The sequence below is a fragment of the Pristis pectinata genome, chromosome 6 (assembly GCF_009764475.1).
Source record: "Pristis pectinata isolate sPriPec2 chromosome 6, sPriPec2.1.pri, whole genome shotgun sequence".
Taxonomy (NCBI): Eukaryota; Metazoa; Chordata; class Chondrichthyes; order Rhinopristiformes; family Pristidae; genus Pristis; species Pristis pectinata.
The window spans coordinates 96,864,613-96,884,396 of record NC_067410.1 but is presented as its reverse complement, the minus strand read 5'-3'; the positions used below and the strand labels follow the sequence as shown (position 1 = coordinate 96,884,396).

General features: G+C 41.5%; 1 protein-coding gene and 1 long non-coding RNA gene across 4 annotated transcripts in view; one reads left to right on the top strand and one right to left on the bottom strand.

Annotated features, from left to right (window-relative positions):
* The window catches only part of nyap2a (neuronal tyrosine-phosphorylated phosphoinositide-3-kinase adaptor 2a), a 126,491-nt gene extending 119,167 nt beyond the window's left edge, over window positions 1-7,324 (bottom strand). For all 3 annotated transcript variants that reach the window (XM_052018770.1, XM_052018771.1, XM_052018772.1), the window contains exons 1-2: window positions 6,672-7,324; window positions 4,874-5,115 (exon numbers count right to left, since the gene is read on the bottom strand). In XM_052018770.1, the coding sequence (XP_051874730.1) occupies window positions 4,874-5,076 (203 nt within the window). In that variant the 5' untranslated portion in view covers window positions 5,077-5,115; window positions 6,672-7,324. The remainder of the gene's footprint in view (window positions 1-4,873; window positions 5,116-6,671) is intronic.
* Window positions 1-19,784, top strand: part of LOC127571980 (uncharacterized) — a 230,350-nt gene that overhangs the window by 186,831 nt on the left and 23,735 nt on the right. The gene's annotated exons all lie outside the window — the stretch shown is intronic.

Below are 19,784 nucleotides of genomic sequence, written 5' to 3'. Positions count from 1 at the left end.
CTGAGACTGCTGCCATCCTGCCTCTAAGGTAGTTTGATACGTCAAGGCTCTCTAATAACCAACCTCCAACATATTACTAGGTTTAAAACGAAAAACACGCAGATGCTGGAGGAACTCGGCAGGCCAGGCAGCATCCGTGGAGAAAAGCAGGCGGTCAACGTTTTGGGTCAGGACCCTTCTTCAGGACTTCAGATTACAAGGGTTAATGAGACAAGCTCCCAATCCCTGGGAAAACCTCAGGGAAGTGGCAGTGATTCCCAAACAATTATTGTCTTTGTCCTTTTAGCTAGTGGGAGGTGGAATATTTTCTGGGTCTCATTGAGGAAGTCTTGGTGAGTGGCTGCTATGCTCCAGAAACCTTCAGCTCACACATCAGTGGCAAGACCAGTCCTCCTGCCAGAGCCCTACTCCCACTTCTCCTCATACAGCTTGGCCTCCAAAAATATTAGTTACCAGAGTCCTCTCCGACCAGCTCTACATTCCAATCAACAATCAACAATCAGCAAGAACCCCTTTAAATCGTCCAGGTGGGATGGATTGGATAAGAGGAGAATCAGGGCTTTCCCTTCCATCAGATGGCAGTGTTCCCATGTGTGGCGGTAAGTGGATCCTAATTTAGCAATGTGACAGCACACCTGCATTGCATATGGATTAACACCATGAACAACAAACTAAGCACACTTTTAGCATGAGCTTGGGATGCATACAGGCACATTGTCCTATTTACTGAGCAGGATAGATCATGCAAAATAGGTGGACTAATAGCAAGTGATTGAAATTCAAAGAAAATCATCACTTGTAGCTCAGAAGTGATACGCAGCCCAGTTTCATGGCTCCTGTTCTTAATCTGGTTCTGATGTAAACTCATTGACCTGTTGAGTATTGCCAACATTTTCTGTTTCTGTGCCACGGCCCCTGTGTTTTTCTCCTCCTCTCACTCTTCTGACATCTTGCTACCTGTTCCATTAACCTTTAGCCTCCTGAAAACCTCTGTAGTATCTTTGTATTTGCTGATGCCCCTGGTTTAGTTTTGTTGCTTCAATCTTGTGTTTCTTAAGTCTGAATCTAACACAGTCTGTCTTTGAGCTATCTACCCGTATTATAGCATTATGCTTGAATTCTACTGAAAAGCCTGGGAGATACCTATTAAACATCTTCTGAAAATCAATAAACTCCAAAGCTACTGCATTCTCTTTACAGGTGGAAGCAACTGCATTTCCAAAAACCCATTAAACATGTTAGACAGCATTTGCCTTTTATAAAACCAGTAGACTTCTTGGATTAGCCTTTGCATTTTGAAGTCACCACTCATTTGATCTAAAATTTGGGATTATTAGTTGCAGAGGGTGGATTAGATTGGATGATTTCAGGAAATGGTAGGGACGTTACTGTGCACAGTTCAGTCATGCCCAATCGACTTGTGTCACCAGGTCAATTGCCTTGTTATGTCCGGCCATGTTGTATAGTTGAACAATGTCGCAGCAGGTAGCAGAGGAGAAAGAGGCTGCGATGAAATTACATAAGTCAAACTGAAACCAGTTTGCAATGTTCATAGAAGCCTACACCTTTGATAAATTGGTTTATTATTGTCACATGTACTGAGGTACAGTGAAAGACTTTGTTTTGCATGCCATCCAAACAGATCATTTCATTACAACAGTGCATCGAGGTAGTACAAGTGAAAACAATAACAGAATGCAGAATAAAGTGTTACAGTTCCAGAGACAATAAGGTGCAAGGCCATAATGTGGTAGATTGTGAGGTCAAGAGTCCATCTTATCTTACTAGGGGACTGTTCAATAGTCTTATAACCTTTCAAAGGGGAAGTACATGTTGGTCACAGAAACCTGTGGGAGTGTGGAGATGCATGTGGCTTAGCCAATTAGGCTTGGCCCACTGATCGAGACAGCAAGCTTCATACTTTTCCAGTGAAAATATTGAAGGCCGTAACAGAGGCAGTGGGAAGGAGTGAGGTGCAGGGAGTGAGGAAAGAATGGGAGGAGATATCCCAGAGTGTGAATGCTTGGTGTAAAACCTGGCTGCATTGCTACAATGAGTTCAATGACTTAAATGAGTATACAGACAGATTCAACTACACCTTCGACTACAACTTCATGCCACACCCCAAGTGCAATGAGCAGGAGGTGCTCATATCAGGGAGAAACTTGGTATTCCAGTAGCCTTGGAGTAAACACAAATTCCTTGAGCTCCAGACATACCACTCAATGTGCACTTAGGCTGTAAGACAATCTAGAAGCATCAAACATGGTTCTACTCAAAGCAGCACTCTACAGATTAACTACCATGCAGGTAATTGATGATCCCTTTGAATACTAAGGGTGGGAAGGTTCCTTGTGTGTGTGTCGGACAAATGAAGTTAACTGCATCATAGAGGTCCAATTTGTTTGTGCAAAGGATTAAATGAGCAGGGCACATTGACTGACATAATGATCTGCCTAGTCTGCGCACTTGGGGACCCTTTCCAATAGGGCGGTCAGAGAAACTTTTGCAACAAATCTTCATTTGCACATCACAACTACACTGGAGATAGCTCAGCAGCTTTGGTGGCAAACAATGAGCTATTTCAGCCAAAATTTTCAGCATAAAAGTCAGCCCGTAATCCCTGTTAGACCAGCTGTAATTACCCTCCACTTTGTCCAGCACTATTTACAGTTCAGAGGGGCATTAATAAAACTGCTCCCAGAACCCCTATTACCCACTCTCTGGCTTCTTTTCAAACAGGCCAGGGTGTGTGTCATTAACATTTGGCAGTTTAGCCACCTTGAGTTCTGCCAGTTTTTTCAAAACCAATTCTTCTCCTTCATTTCTTACAGACAATTCAACATCCACCTCCAGTACATCAACATTCTCCCATTCTCAATCACAGTAAATCTGCTCAATTTTAAAATGCGAATTGGTCCGTTCATAATTCATTGACAACCAGAAAATAGCCCTCTATTCTGATGACAGTGTGACAAATATCAATGTGTCAAAACGCTAGACATGAACAATTCTATTTATATAGCTTTACAGTGAGAATTATCAGCCTTTCATGTCATTACCCATCAGGTGTCCTATTTATTCAGTAATATTAACAGTATATCACTATGGTCTTTGTTAGTTATCCTATTTATATGGTGAGAGTGGGAGGAATTTGAGCTTATCAAACAGATACCTGTCAGCTGAATGATTTAAAAAGGCAAAGTCTGTGAGCAAGAGCTGTCTTTGAGTGGGGGGCATGTGGGTGTATAAATTTCAGGCATGAGTTACCTGAACTCTCAGACCTCACCAACATGTTGCAGGTCCACTTCCCACCTGGAGTTAGAAGCCACAGGGCAGTGCAGCTGTGGCTTGCAGGGAAATTGTAGCAAGGAGATTTCCTCCCTTTCCTGGGAAGCAGGGGAAAGTGACAGAGATCATGGTGCACTCTTAGGGCCTAAAGGAGCAGTGGTAGCTTCCCCATAAGGTTCCAGTTGAAATGCCTTCGAGATCATTTTGGCACTTAAGGACAACATAATCTGGCCTGCTTCTTATCAGCTATCAAAGCCCTTAATGTTAAAATCATCAGAATGGAATGTGAAATGGAGCCACTCAATTTTAGCTGCCCAGTAGGGTTCAAATCCCCACCCCAGTTCTCTGCTCTAATGTGCATTTGGTATTGTTGGGTGTTCTCCTCACTGTCATTTTCTCCATCCTTCAGTCTAACATATTATGGTGTTCCTTTCACTCGCTAAAGCCCCATTCTCAGCCTGTTTTTCTAGCGCATCACGGAGCAAAACATTTTTGAGCTGAAGGAGAAAATCAAGCTAACAGTTATTGCCAACAGATGACACACTCCAGAATATCTGAGCATTTATACATTGATAATTAAGGAACCCTCATCTCTTGGAAACTTCTAAAAACCCTTCATTTGCTGTAAAATACTCTTGAAATGTAGCTGCCGCAGTTTTGAAGGCAAATTTGGCAGTCAGTCAAAGTGCAATATGATTCCATGTACAGCAGGTGAGATGAATGAGCATATAATCAGCTTTTGATGGTATTGGTTGATTGTGCTTTTGGAACAGAGGGAGTGCTCTGTTTTGTGTAACACAGTGCTTGGTGCTTCTTAACTGCTTTGCTTCGACTGGTGGCATGAAGTCTTTTAGATTCATCTTGACTATTAGAACATGTATATTGGGTCACAGTTTATTGCAACTTCCAGATAAGGCCCAACCATTACTGCAACATATCCAACATGCTGTGATTTCCATTTCAGAAGCATTTTTCCGAATAAAGTAATTAAATGTTAATTGTCTCTGTGAAGACAGAAATGGCCTTTATATAGCAAAGAAAACTTTCCTACCCTGATTTACATTTGTGTCACACTGGTCTCACGCAGCCACTTTCATGTTGCATGTCAGTGTGGTACATTATAAATAAATGTTGCGTCTGGCATACAGCTGTGACTGTCATATTTAGAATGTCACACTTAGTTACAGATGGAAAACTATCTTAAAATCACGTAATTGCTAGTCACTTTCTGTCAATTTTTCTGGCCTTGGAAAGAGCCATTGATTAACAAAAACACTGGCAAATGACAGCCAATTACATGGGAATTAATCAAAAAGAAATCAGCCTCTAGTTGAACTCATAATATGACTATTTATGACAATTAGAGACCTTGTGGCCTTAAAGGGACAGGACAGTTACACAAAATTCCTCGTCAGCAGCAGAATGTTCTGTTATGTGTCAAGTGGTATAATGTTCTTGTCCTGATAATACAACACATCCTTTGGCATATTATGAGCATCATTTACTAGCAGTTCATAAATATCTTTGATACTGGAATACCACTTTTTTTAGACTGCCATGCCAAATGGATTTTAATACTTACCGCTTTATTGCTTCCTCTTGTCTCCTCCTTCTCTCACTTTTTTCCTTGAGGTATGCCAAATTTGTTTCATTCCGCATGCGATCATTTTCACGAGCAATGTCTGAGGCATTCTGAATCACCAAAGCGTCATAAGCCCTCAGTCCCTTATCTTCAATGAATTGAAGAAAATTGGCCAAGGCAGCATCTTCCTGCTTAGAAGTCATCTTCCTTCAGAAAGCAGACGATAAGGGGAGTAGCTCGTCCTGTGATGTAGAAACAGCAAGTGTGTTCAAGTAATTCATCAATGCTATTCTCAGTAATGCCAAATGTTTTGCCATTTGCCTAAAGGGTTTACTTTTACTGTCAGTTATGGAAGTGCCATTCCACTAGATATGATACTACATAAATGGTTGACTGGCATTGAGAGTTGCAATGATCACATTCCCTGAGCTTTGAGACTATTTTGTCACCAGGAAGATCACAGTAAATTACCTTTGCTCCTTGTTTGCAACTTTGAAAAAATTACCAGAACATCAGAATATTTAAACAGAGACCAGAATCCACTCAATTTTTGTTTTAATCAGAAAGAGCCATTGAAGAGCTGTTGGAAACCAGTCTGCTCACCCTGCCCATTGTCTCAGTGGATACACCAAGAAGGGCAAAGTAAAAATTTGGAAGTTGTGCAATAATGTTGTCTCTGTGGAACTGTGTTTATTATTCCTGGTGGACAAGAGGGTATGAAGTAACAAAGAAGAGATCAGAAAATGGCAAGAGCTATTCAACTCCTACACATTTAGCAAGTGTGATATGGATATATGACCATGAAGCTTCCGGAGGGCGTTTGAGAGAATTATTGACCCCAGTTGCGCTTCCTTGTGCAATTCCAGAGCCAAGCAAGAATATGTTTAAAGTAAACTCAAAAGCAGGCATGCTTCATGTGACATGCAATAATGGCTGTAAAATAAACTGAACACTGCAAACAGAATGGATTCTGCAGCATTTAGGATGTACAACACCAATAGCACCATGGACTGCAATCCCATTCTACCGATGGGCTGAGCTCCTGGTTGAATATGTAGCAAATGATTTCAGTGCAAAGTTCTGGTGCTTGTGAAAATTAGATGACTTTATCATGATCTCGGCATTAATGATTAATAAACTAGGTGGGAATGCACTGTTTTCACTTTGCTGGTCAAAATGAATTATTAATAAAAATTGGCTTATTAGTAAAGAGTGACCTTTGAAGACAGAATGTAGTGATAGCTTTAATTAAAAAATACTTTGGTTTCTTTTTTTTTTAGTTTTGCATCCTTATAAAATCTATGAAGCTTGTCACTAGTTAACAAGAGAATTGATTCCACTTAACCTTCTGAGCACTGAAGGACCAATTTTGATTTTACAGCACACAGCCATCCAGTTTTAGCACTTCAAAAAATTGACTTTCAACAATGAAATAAAGCAAATGATACAGAGTTAAGTGTAAACCTATTGGGAAGTAACAAAATTCATGTAATTCATGAAATCAGCTATGTAATAATGACCTTGATCTATGTCGATCTTTTGCTATAGTACTGAAATGCCTATGCAGCCCTGAAACAGTTAATGGAAATCTGACATGCACAAGAGCAGATTACTCTCTCTCTCTCTCTCTCTCTCCCTGTGCCTCTCCCTCTCTGTCTCTCTCACACACACACACGTGCACACACACGCGTGCACACACACACACACACAAACATACTGTATACACCCACACCCACATGAATGCACAACCACACACACATACACATGATGAGGAGAGAAAAAAAATCAGCAAACATACCCACATGCGCTGAGATAAGGAAGCAGCTATGAGACCTGTTTCTGCTACATTTGCATTAAACTAATTAACTTTTAGAGAAAGCCTTTCTCCTTTCCTGTCGATCACAGCACAGTTTGAAGGATTCTCTTCCCCCAGTATCATGAATGTGGTGACTGCTCAGAAACACTTTTCAAATCAATCTTTCCATGCAGCACATTGTATGAAAGCTTTAAGTCTTCCAGATTCCCGTAGTGCACAGAGGAAAAAAAAGCAGGAAACTGACAAGTGGATTTTTTCCCTTCTAGCTTGTTTATCGAGCAAAAAATTGTCCTTGGGTTCTTTGTTGTTGGATTTAGCTCAGATTAAGAACAGGTGCTGCCATGCTCTTATCCACATCCATAAGAGAAACCAAAGGGGGAGCCCGTCTGTAAATTATACCCTGCTTATCAGTCTAGTGAAGAGACAGCTGGATCTTTTTCACCCACTTTAAAGCATCGAAGGAAACGGCACTGCCCTAATGCAATCACCTCCAGTTCACAAACAAGCTTCATTTGCACACGGTGTTTCAGCCAGGCAAAAAGAGATGAGAATAATAAATGCAGGACAGCATTTTCTAATGGCTTCTTCCTGGAGCAGAGAGACGCTTTCTCATCCTCCTCATTCTCCCTTTTAGATTCAGCAGGTTCTGTGCATTCTGTCTTGTGGCATCATCTCTCCTCCCCCATCCTTACCCACAACCACCAGCCACCACCTCCTTCCCTCCCCACCCCCCCTCCCCAACCCAACTCTTCTCAATAAGTACTGGCAGGCTTACAATCCTCAGCTGCTTCAGTCCCTGAAACTAAATGCGGATTAATCAAGGATTTTGAATGGTAAATCAACAGTCACCAAAGGAGCCTACCTTCTGTTAAAAATAGCAGCCCTGTTTGGATCTGTGTGCAGTCTGTAGGTATTTACTGACCATGCAATCAACATGCCAGCACTCTGGACAGCGTTTGGCTGGACCCATCAGTGAGGGGTAGGGAGACAGTGCCTGTGGTACCGGAGAAGGCAGCAAAGCAAGCTCACTTTGCTTTCAATTTCAGCTCCCAGGGGTCTCGATCCTCATTAGAGACTGCTGTCTAGGCAGCATCTTGTGCTCCCTCTCCTCCCCACAACAGTCCTCTTTGATTAGTGCATTCGGTTACACAGAATTAAAACAATTCCACAGTGTGGCACTCCTTGTATTCTCCCCTACAGCTAGGAAAATCGCCCAAGTGAACCTTTCACTGATGCACATCGCTCTCACGTGACGGTAAAGGTGAATTTGACCACGTGACATCCCTGTAAAATGAGCAGCCACTTAAATTCCAACAAGGCATTCAATGCTGAATATCACCCATCAGTTATTTTATTCTGCCACATATGGAGCGATGTGAACTTATGCTTCATGTAGATTAATCAGCTGAAGAAATATGGAATGGAATGTGAAAGGGATTGGGGAATATTTTAATTTTATCAAAACAGGTTGGTCTAGTCCTGGTACCCAGACTGGTTATTGTGAAATGTCACTTTCCCTGCATCATTTTCCTTAGTTGGTGATAGTAAATGAAAATTGAAGTTCGTTACATTATTTCTTCTCCTGGTTTGTAGCACCATGGACAGCAGCCCTGAGTCGGCGTCAAACTACAGCTGCTAAACACAATTCTCCTTTTACATTTCAATACCAACATTTTATTAGATATCTTAACAAAGGCCACAGTCCACATTATGATTCGTGCAATTCCATTACCATCCTTTCCTGAGTTAATTACAATTGTAGCCCATTCCATATTAGGCTTTCTAAAGGACTTTTAAGCTTTGGCTACAGCTGCTGATCTCTAATGCAGTGTCAGCTAGATTCCAAACAGAGAGCCCTAGGTTCCTCTGGGAATATATGACCTTTCCCTCAAAAGCCAGAATGTTAAAATGTCCTTTATTTTTAATATCTTGTGTTGGTGGATTCCTTGCCTTTGCAATATGCGTCTTGCAAATGACTGCTCAGATCAGTGAACCTGAAGGCAGTCAGCCAATCAGAACAAAAAGCCTTGAGCTGTGAATTATTCCAAATTCACACTTCGGTAAAGAACAAAAAACATTTATCTTGGTCTTTTTCTTTTTGATACTTTTATTTCCCTCTTTGATCTCATTCCTCCTTCAGCACATCACACAGCACACTTCATGCACAACAGCAGGGGTTCAGGCAGCTTCCTGCTAAGGTTGGTGGAACAACAACCTACAAGGTCTAAGAAAGCAGCTGAGGCATGAGTCATTTTTGATTTTTTTCCTCTCCACATCTGGTGCAGCCTCACTCTCAACATTACATTCTCCTCCTCACTCCTTACTTTCTAGAAAGAACTTTTGGGTACATGCATTCTACAACTGTGTGATAAAAGGTAGGTCTTTCCATTGATCTCAGAGGATCTATCTTGGGCCCAACACACTGATGCAATCATGAAGAAGGCACGCCAGTGGCTCTACTTCATTAGGAGTTTGAGGAGATTTGGTATGTCACCAAAGACTATTGCAAATTACTACAGATGTATGGTGGAGAGCATCCTGACTGATTGCATCACCGCCTGATAGGGAGGCTCCAATGCGCAGGATCGAAAGAGGCTGCAGAAGGCTGTAGACTCAGCCAGCTCCATCATGGGCACAACCCACCCCACCATCGAGGACATCTTCAAGAGGTAGTGTCTCAAGAAGGTGGCATCCATCATTAAGGACCCTCACGATCCAGGACATGCCTTCTTCACGTTACTACCATCAGACAGGAGGTACAGGCACCTGAAGACCCACACTCAATGTTTCATGAACGGCTTCTTCCCCTCCACCATCAGATTTCTGAATGGTCCATGAACCCATGAACACTACCTCGTTATTCCTCTTTTGCACTATTTACTTATTTTTGTAACTTACAGTAATTTTTATGTCTTTTTGTCTTGCACTGTACTGCTGCTGAAAAACAACAAATTTCACGACATGTGTCAGTGATAATAAACCTGATTCTGATTCTGTTCTACTTGAGTGCAAGGCATCATCCACGTGCCTTAACGGACAAAAGTTTGGAAGTTTGGATATTCGGAACGGACATTTTCCAATCTGACACATTGCAAACTAAGTCTGCTCTATTAGCCATGTAAACTTCTACTTACCAATTTTTTCTTTATGTACTGTGCTTTAACAACCGTTACTCTTAAGAGCAAGAAGCAAGATTGCCATTTCACTACTACATTGAAAAGAAGATATTCAACAGTGCTTGAATGTAGTATTGGATTTGAATATTGGCCTCTTATTACTACTCCTGAGTTTGAATCTAATGGTTGGAAAGTATCACTTTAGGAACAGGGAGTTGAAAATAAACCGCCATACCTTACTGTCATCAAAATACAACTACAAGCTTGGGCATCCTCATCCCTGCTTTCAGTGAGACTTGCTGCATTTCAGAAGACAGAGCAGACTTAATGGCTTCCACACAGCTGCCAAAGTCAATACATTCCACTTAGTCTGTACATTTAAATAAAGGATCATTTAATTGAGAGTTTTCACTCACTGCAATAAAAGAAAACAGCCATTGATGTTATCTATTGCCAGCACATACAAACCACCCCATACTAATATTATCTGGGTACGCAGCCAACTCAATACCAACTATAGACACAATTGATTGCCTGAGTGGAAGATACAGTATGTTGAATGCCAGCTGTGGGCATAACCACTGCTCCATTGGATGTTGCATATCAACATACTTTGCTGGATATTTTTAAGAAATTTTCTGGTAGAAGATCTGTGCAACCAACTGCTAAATTTGTGTGCCCATTTTTAGGCACTCAAGGTGGAGCTGAGTGCAGGCATCACACTCTTTGAATATATTAATTACATGCAGTACCTTTAAAACGATCTCGGAGAAGCAGTTCTCTTTGAGTGCAGAGATATCACACCACATGTTTGAAATTGTTTTGTGGACTCCATGTTATTAATAGTGCTGTTATTTTTGTTAAAACCCTTCCAGTGGACCTTGGAGCAACAGTGATTCTCAACTCCTCTAGGATCACATTCACTCCAATTTGTTGTAGCCCGCATTAATTCCTCCCCATCCAACCAATCCCCATCCTCACCAGATCTCTTGCTACCTTGTAACTTAACCAAAGGTCTAATGCCAGTAAGACACATGGTCTTGTTCTCCCTTTGGACAAATTGCCTGTGAGACATGAATCCCAAATCCCCTTGATAATGGACTTGAACACTGAAGAGAAATTGCTAACCAGCCTCAATCCTGTTCAGGCATATATTAGAGTCTAGACCCAAATTCCTCATCCTGTGGAATGTGGAATCATCATATGAAAAGTTCAATGATCTCATGTTAGGAGTATAGAAGCAGACTGAATATCCCAGTGGACTCAGACTGAGTATCCCAGAGTGTTGGACTCATGATCTGCTAAAATGAGTTAAAAGCTCTTCTTGTTAGGTAGGGGACAAAGAATTAATCAATCAATCAATTAATTAATTAAATACAAATTAATCTGAATTAAAAAGTTGACCATGAATCAACTGGATTGTCTTAAAGGTCCATTTAGCTTAAATAAAGCCTGTCACCATAGCCTAATGTTGACTTTGTACATTTACATCTACTCAGAGGAAAGTGGTTGAACCTTCTGCCCCATGGAGAGCATTCAGTTCAAGGCCAGTTAGGGATAGGCAATATCCCTTGCATCTCATGAATAAATAAATAACTAACATCAGATAACACATGGTTAAGGTGCTACACATTGAAAACCGACACACTCTTTACCCTCTTAAAGTACACTTCTAGTAACAATGCTTCAAGCTGCATTCACAGAAAGGATGATCCCAATTTGGTAACAAGCATTGTGGTAACCCAAGAACTCTCAAGGAAATTACTTACCTAAATCCACTTAAAAAGTCTCATACTCCACTTCTCCTAAGCACTTTGTATTTACTTCTAACTTTACACTTACTTTCAGTCACTCTTTCATTTTGAAGATCAAATTGCCATATAATTCTTACTAAATTCTGGTTCACAGAGAGGTTAACACCATATTTAAATCCTGTTCTTTCGGCAGTGACAAGTTCCTGGAGTTCTTGAACAATCTCTCAACTTATAATACAGAAGTTAATGAAGTTGGCACTTTGGCAACTGATAACCCACATTGAAGGTTTCCCACCAAAACACCTCTTACAGAGCCTTCACTCCTTTTCTCTCTCTCTCTGAGAGGGATTTGATTCTTCTTGTAGATCCACCATGGCAACAGAAGCTACAGAAAGAGAGTTATGATGATAACAGTAACAGCTGGTCAGGCAACATATGTGGAAAGAGTTAACATTTCAGGTCAAATACCCTTCATCTCAACTGGAAAAGAGAGAAAAAATAGTTTTAAGTCACAGAGAAGGTGGGTGAAGTATGGATTGGACAAAAGGAATGTCTCTCATTGGGTGAGGCCAGGATTGCTGTGGGAGTAAGTTGCAGAGGTTATTCAGGTCAATGGGTTAATGGGGGGGGGGGGTAACGTTTGATTTCTGCACTCATACAGACATTGAGGAGGCAGAGGATGATAATAAAATAAACTTCAACTGTAATGTCTTCATCCAGCCACTTCTGTTACTTTCTCAAACCCGTTCAGCCTCACCTGTATTACTAGCTTCCATACGTTTTGCATTAGTTCACTGATTTCCTTAAGTTGAGAACTGGAGAGTGGGTTTTAATGATGGGTACCAGGTGACTCAGAGAACAAGAAAGGCCAGAGTAGTGAGGAGAAAAGAATGAGGATGAGGAGAGCCGGAGGATGAGCCACCTTTCCTGAGGAAGGTCTGCCAATCTATCTGGAGGCTGTGCAGCCCAGAACTCATGACCAGCCTTCAGACATGTCAGAAGAGTATTATTTCTAATTGTGAGGTCTAAGATCAATATAGAGAAGGAAACTGAGAGCTGTGATCTCCTGCCCTTTGCAACAACATGATGGAAGCTCCATTTTGCTTGCTAGCCCCAGTGGAACAAATTCAACATCAATTGATTCATTAGCAGTTCCCCAGCAAAAGGTGACCAGGGGCCAAATGTCTCCTTCACAATTGCACAATCTATGGAATGGAGCACAGATGGTCAGAGCCTCCAGGCCATGGAGATCACTGTACTCCAGGACATTTAGGATCTGATAGTTGCCATTTGGCCATGAAAGCAGTTGATCAGATTCAGGAAAAGGTGGAATGGTGAGTACTGGGGTCCATCCTATACTGCTATTACTCAGGACAACATTATGTGCTGTCTCTTTTCACACATAGCTTGACCTATTCATCTGAGTCTTTCTATACAAAGGAATTCCTATTCTGTTTCACATTTGTTGCCCAGTTTTGTCCGTTACTGTATTGGGTAATCCTCACTTATTAGTTGGCATAGTTCAAGAACTCAGGCTGTGAGAGCAAGCTTTCCTGCTCACTTGCTTATTGCAGTGGTTGTTATGATTACTGTGTTATTGCCTTAGTAGACTTTGGCAGATATCTAGAGTGACAAAAACTGATCCTGGGCAGCAGCAGAAGGGCTGTAACAGAAACTTAGTTTAATATTCTGCCCCACTTTGTTTTCACTGACCTGATGACCTGCCAATCTACTCCTGCAGTTTCCATTATCTGTCTAGACTATTCTTGCCTCCTTTTTCCACGTAGAGTTCAGGACACAGCATCAAATGGTTTGTCTGTCTTCTTCCATTTTGACTAGTCCAGCAGCTTCTAAGCATTGGCCCTTAATATCATCTGCCTTTCTTATAGCTCCTTTACTGCAGAAAATTTCCGATGTTTACCAGCTGCCCTACTTTCCTCTACTCTACCGCAGGGGTTTAAATGAACATTTAAAATTGCTAACAGATGTTAGCATTCATTATTGATCTTCCCACTCCATTGAACAGCCCACTGTATGGGCATTATTGTGAATTTAATGCTAATCCAAAAAAATAGACTGAAATCCTTGACAATCAAAAGGAATAGAGAAACAGGCAAACAATTATATAGCGTCTTTCACAACCTCAGGACAGACTAAAAGACTTTATGGCTGATTAAGTACATTTGAAGTGCATTCACTGTTATAAAATAGGAAATACAACAGTCAATTTGTGCACTCCTGGATCTTACAATGGCAATAATGACCTTTTTTTGTGTGGGGATGTGTTACTGATTGAGCCCAGGACATTAAAGGTAACTCTGCTGCTCTCTGATGAAATGGAACCTTGGTCACACGGCACTGTTCCTTTTAGGGCTCCATGTCTGAAAATCTGTACTGCACCATTTCTCAGTCGTATTGTGCCAGACTAGAAATTTGAACGGGATCATCCAATAGGAATTCATCCTTGCACCAATGGTATGAATTAATTCCCTCCGCAACAACTGTCCTGGAAGTTACTGGACATTGTAACTGCCTGTTGCTGACCTCCTTTGGTTTTAATAATGATCTTTCGGGCTGGGATCCTGCTCACGTACGTCCCATAATTCTTATGGGCCCTAACCCTATCTCAATACCAACCTTATGTTGGAACAATCTCACTCTGAACACCAGCACCCACCCCAATTGGCCCAGGATCCCATTTCCCAGTTCTCAGATTGAGGTCCCCATGCACTCCCCAACAAAATGCTGATCTCCAAGCCCCAATTCTATGAAGCAACAAAACTCTTCCATCCCCACTTTCAATTAATCTTGATATCCTGCTCTCTCTCACTGCTGAGCCCCAAACCCCATCGCAATCTTGGATGCCATACCTTCCCTTCATGCACCGAAGCATGTGAAGGAAAGCATGCAGTAACACTTGGGCCCATAACTAAAATCACAAAGATCTTGTAATTCACATCTTAGGGTACACATCAATTTCTAGCCCATCTTACATCTACTTAGCAGAACAAATAGAGCCTTTGTTTAAAATCTCATCCAAAAGACAATGCTCAGTTAATTCTTGGATAAGACCATAAGACCATAAGTTATAGGAGCACAATTAGGCCATTCAGCTCATTGAGTCTGCTCTGCCATTCAATCATGGCTGATTTTTTTAAACCCTTTCTCCCACCTTCTCTCTGTAACCATTAACACCTTTACCAATCAAGGACCCATACACCTCTGCCTTAAATACACCCAATCACTTGACCTCCACAGCCCCCAGTGGCAACAAATTCCGCAGATTCATCAGCTTTTGGCTGAAGGAATTCCTCCTCAGAGAAGAATCCAATGGCAATGTCTTATTTTTATCATTTGGTTTCTAGAAGCAGTCACGGTGATATCATCTTTTTGACACTGGATTGGCAGCTGTGCTGCAGTTATTGATATTTATTGGTTACAATCAGTTACAGAATTGCACTGAGCTCAGTGTACAATCTGAGATGCAACAAATATGATTGAGAAATGATTTACCTGGGTCATGACTGATTTGAACAGATTAGTGAGACATTCAGCTCATTGCTAGTTACTGTATCTCACTGCAAAATAGCATGGTACCTGCACTTGTAATGAAAACTTATCTGTATGAGACATTTCGGCCCAGACCTAACAATGTTGTCAGCAGTATTCTTGATGCGAGAACTGCAAAGGCTAGCATTAGCCAACTTTTTTTTAACTATAATTGCCTTTTGCTTTGTTTTTATTTTATGAAAAGCATTTTCAAAGCACCACCTCCAAAGTTTCAAACTTTATGGTACAGCATTTCTGGAGAGTTCATTTCAACTAAGCAAATGTTGAGGATCAGCCAGATAGTTGCTTCAGAAATAGATTCCTCTTATCCACTCTGGAGGGTAAAAGGAAAATGAGCAACAGGTTGCCATTCAGGCTGGGAAATTAATGGTATTGGATGCATGCAAAACCTTTGAAAGGACAACCTGTGAGAAGGATCTATAGACCATGCAGCTCAATTCCCGACATTGCTCCACAGTTACGTCACCAAATTCTTCTTTTAACGTTTGAAGTTCTGGGAGATCGTTGTGTCCAAGATCAGTGTGAACAAGAATGGTGATCACATATAGCAGAAAGCAGAAAGTGTGGTTAATACTTTGGCCTCTGGAGTGGTCCAATGACAATTTCTTTTCACTTTTCAGAGAATAACGCCTTGCTTATCACAGCTTCAAGCTGCCAGGAAACATGTGAGCGAGCTATCATTTTGTGAAATTGCAAAGGTTTTGGGGGTAATCATGTGTCTGGGTATACTCTCAGTTCAACCATTTGGTTTGCTGCACAAGGATTATACTTGTTGAGTGTGCAACCAATGTGTGATATCAGGCAAAGTTTCTCGGAAAACTCAGCTAGCCTTATCTCTCTGATCACTCCAAAGGTCTACTTGGTGAAAAGGCTTGCCAATACTGGCATGACTTATGACACCAGTACAAAAGAGAAGCAGTGCTAGGAAGGACACATCTGAATTAGAATCATGATAAAGCAGATAATTGTTATTTTGAAAGAAAAATTCAGGTGCCTTGAGAGGTCAGTAGCTCTCTGCAGTGAGTACTCTAAGTGCAAAGTACAGAATAGTGATGTGTGAACTGTGTTTCAAAACATGGCTGTGCAAAAAGGCTTTCGGATAAACATCCCTGAGGAGGAAAGGAAAGCATTCACTAAAACAATCAGTCAGAAGAACCAGGGCATGGATAAGATTTGATTGCAGCACAGTTAGATACAGGTCAGGAATTGTGTTTCAGGCACAGCAGGCAATAAAAAAATTAAAGGATGCAAAGCAATTATATTGGGAGAAGGAAATGAGAAGTATGTGAGTAAAATATTAGAACTGAAGGGCTAATTAAAGCATGTGACTCAAGTAGGCATCTTTAACCAAATGCATGGAGCCATTCTTTTACATTCAGCTTTTCTTCATTTCCCTTGTCTTCTTGGTTGCTTGTGTTTGTGTTCTGTGGCATTCCTTCATCTGCACATGTTTATTCAGCCCTGGTATCTATGTTATCCCACCAGTTCATAGTGACCAAGAGTGGGGGATTATTGGAGATAATTGTTAAATGACAGATGATAACTACTTATTGGTGATGCCTTACGCTGAGGTTCCAGTACTTCATACGCTGTGGCTTTGTGTTCTGCCTAATCTTTTATTCCTTCTGTGGAGATAAGTCACATTGCATTCCTAAAATCCATTTCGTTTTCTACTTTGAAAATCAAAAAAACTGCAGATGTTGGAAATCTGAAGTAAAAACAGAAATGCTGCAAAAACATTCAACAGTTCAGGCAGCATCTGTGGAAAGAGAAATAGTTAATATTTCAGGTATGAGACTCTTTACAGAAGTGGTGAAGAGAGAAAAAAACAAGATAGTTTTCATTAGCAGGGAAGCTGGGGGAGGGATGGATAAGACAAAGGGAATACCAGTGATAGGGTGAGACCAAATGAGTAAATGTGGCTGTTAAAAACATATTATACTTCTTTCCCTGTCTTACGTTTAAGGCTGTGTAATAGTAAGGCTGTGAGACATGCCTACATCAGACTGGACTATATGAATAGAGAGACTAAAACTAAATCAAAATCACAGACAGAAATGGCCAGTTCTTACAGAACATAGAACATTACAGCACAGTACAGGACCTTTGGCCCACAAAGTTGTGCTGAGATTTTATCCTGCTCTAAGATCTATCTAACCCTTCCCTCCCAGATAGCCCTCCATTTTTCTATTATTAATGTGGTTATCTAAGAGCCTCTTAAATGTCCCTAATGTATTTGCCTCCACCACCTCTGCCGGCAGTGCGTTCCACACACCTACCACTCTCTGTATAAAAAACTTACCTCTGACATCCCCCCTATACCTTCCTCCAATCACCTTAAAATTATGTCCCCTCGTGTTAGCCATTGTCGCACTGGGAAAAAGTCTCTGACTGTCCACTCGATCTATGCCTCTTATCATCTTGTACACCTCTTTCAAGTCACCTCTCATCCTCCTTCTCTCTGAAGAGAAAAGCCCAAGCTTGCTCAACCTATCCTCATAAGACATGCTCTCCAATCCAGGCAGTATCCTGATAAAACTCCTCTGCACCCTCTCTAAAGCTTCCACATCCTTCCTATAATGAGGCGACCAGAACTGAACACAATACTCCAAGTGTGGTCTGACCAGAGTTTAATGGAGCTGCAACATTACCTCATGGCTCTTGAACTCAGTACCCCGACTAATGAAGGCCAACACTCCATACACTTTCTTAACAACCCTATTAACCTGCATAGCAACCTTGAGGGATCTATGGACATGGATCCCAAGATGCCTCTGTTCCTCCACACTGCTAAGAGTCCTGCCATTAACCTTGTATTCTGCCTTCAAATTTGATCTCCCAAAGTGTATCACTTCACACTTTTTCTGGGTTGAACTCCATCTGCCACTTCTCAGCCCAGCTCTGCATCCTATCAAATTCCTGTTGTAACCTACAGCAACCTTCTGCACTATCCACAACACCACCAACCATTGTGTCATCTGCAAACTTACTAACCCACCCTTCCACATCCTCATTCAAGTCATTTATAAAAGTCGTAAAGAGCAGGGGTCCCAGAACAGATCCCTGCAGAACACCACTGGTCACCAACCTCCAGGCAGAATACGCTCCATCTACTACCACCCTCTGCCTTCTGTGGGCGAGTCAGTTCTGAATCCACACAGCCAAATTACCCTGGATCCCATGTCTCCTGACTTTCTGAATGAGCCTTCCATGAGGAACCTTATCAAACGCCTTACTAAAATCCATATACACCACATCCACACACACACTTCATCAATGTGTTTTGTCACATCCTCAAAGAATTCAATCAGACTCGTGAGCCACGACCCGCCCTTCACAAAGCCATGCTAACTGTCCGTAATTAGCCTATGCTTCTCCAAATGCTCATAAATCCTATCTCTAAGAATCTTCTCCAGTAATTTGCCCACCACTGAAGTAAAACTCACTGGTCTATAATTCCCAGGGTTATCCCTACTCCCAATTTTAAACAAAGGACAACATTTGTCACCCTCCAATCGTCTGGCACTTCTGTGGACAGTGAGGATGCAAAGATCATCGCCAAAGGCACAGCAATCTCTTCCCTTGCTTCCCATAGTAACCTTCGATATATCCTCTCCGGCCCCAGTGACTTATCTATCCTAATGTTTTTCAAAAATTTCCATCTTTCCTCACGTTGACATGCCCCAGTGTATCAGCCTGTTGTATGCCATCCTCACAAATGTCAAAGTCTCTCTCACTGGTGAATACTGAAGCAAAGTATTCATTAAGGACCTCCCCTACCTCTTCTAGTTGTAGGGGAGGGTTTAAACTGATCTGGCAGGGGGATGGTAACCAGGATGCTAGGTTACAAGATGCTAAGGTGAGGGAGAAAGTGTATAGAAACGAATCCATTGAGGATGGCAAGAATGACAGGCAGGTGATAAGTCAGGATAATTTACTGAATAATAGAAGTACAACAAATCAGGATGTTAGGATACAGAATGTTAGGATCGGGGATGAGGATGTTCGGATACCGAATGTTAGGATAGGGGATGAGGTCTACACGAACATGTCTAAGATAGTAGGTAGCGAAGATAGTAAGAAGGATGGACAGGTAGAAAGTCAGGATAATCTGCTGATCAATAGAAGTACAATAAAATCAATAGCAGATACCAGTCTAAGCGTACTATATTTAAATGCACGTAGCATCAGGAATAAAGTAGATGACCTAGTGGCACAACTACAGGTTAATAAATATGACATCGTTGCAATCACTGAGTCGTGGCTTCATGATGGATGTGATTGGGAACTGAATGTCAAGGGGTATACAGTATATAGGAAGGATAGGAGGGTAGGCAGAGGGGGAGGTGTGGCCATGATGGTTAGTAGCGATATAAAATCAATAGAAAGGAAGGACATTGGGTCAGAGGAGGTGGAATCCTTATGGGTGGAGCTAAGAAATAGCAAGGGTAAAAGAACAATAATAGCAGTCATATATAGGCCCCCGAACAGCAGTCAGGAAGTGGACCATAAGTTGCAGACTGAGATAGAAAAAGCGTGCCAGAGTGACAATGTGAAGATAATTATGGGGGATTTTAACATGAAGGTGGACTGGGAAATGCAGCAAGGCGGTAGTACTCAGGAGAGTGAGTTTGTGGAATGTCTAAGGGATGTTT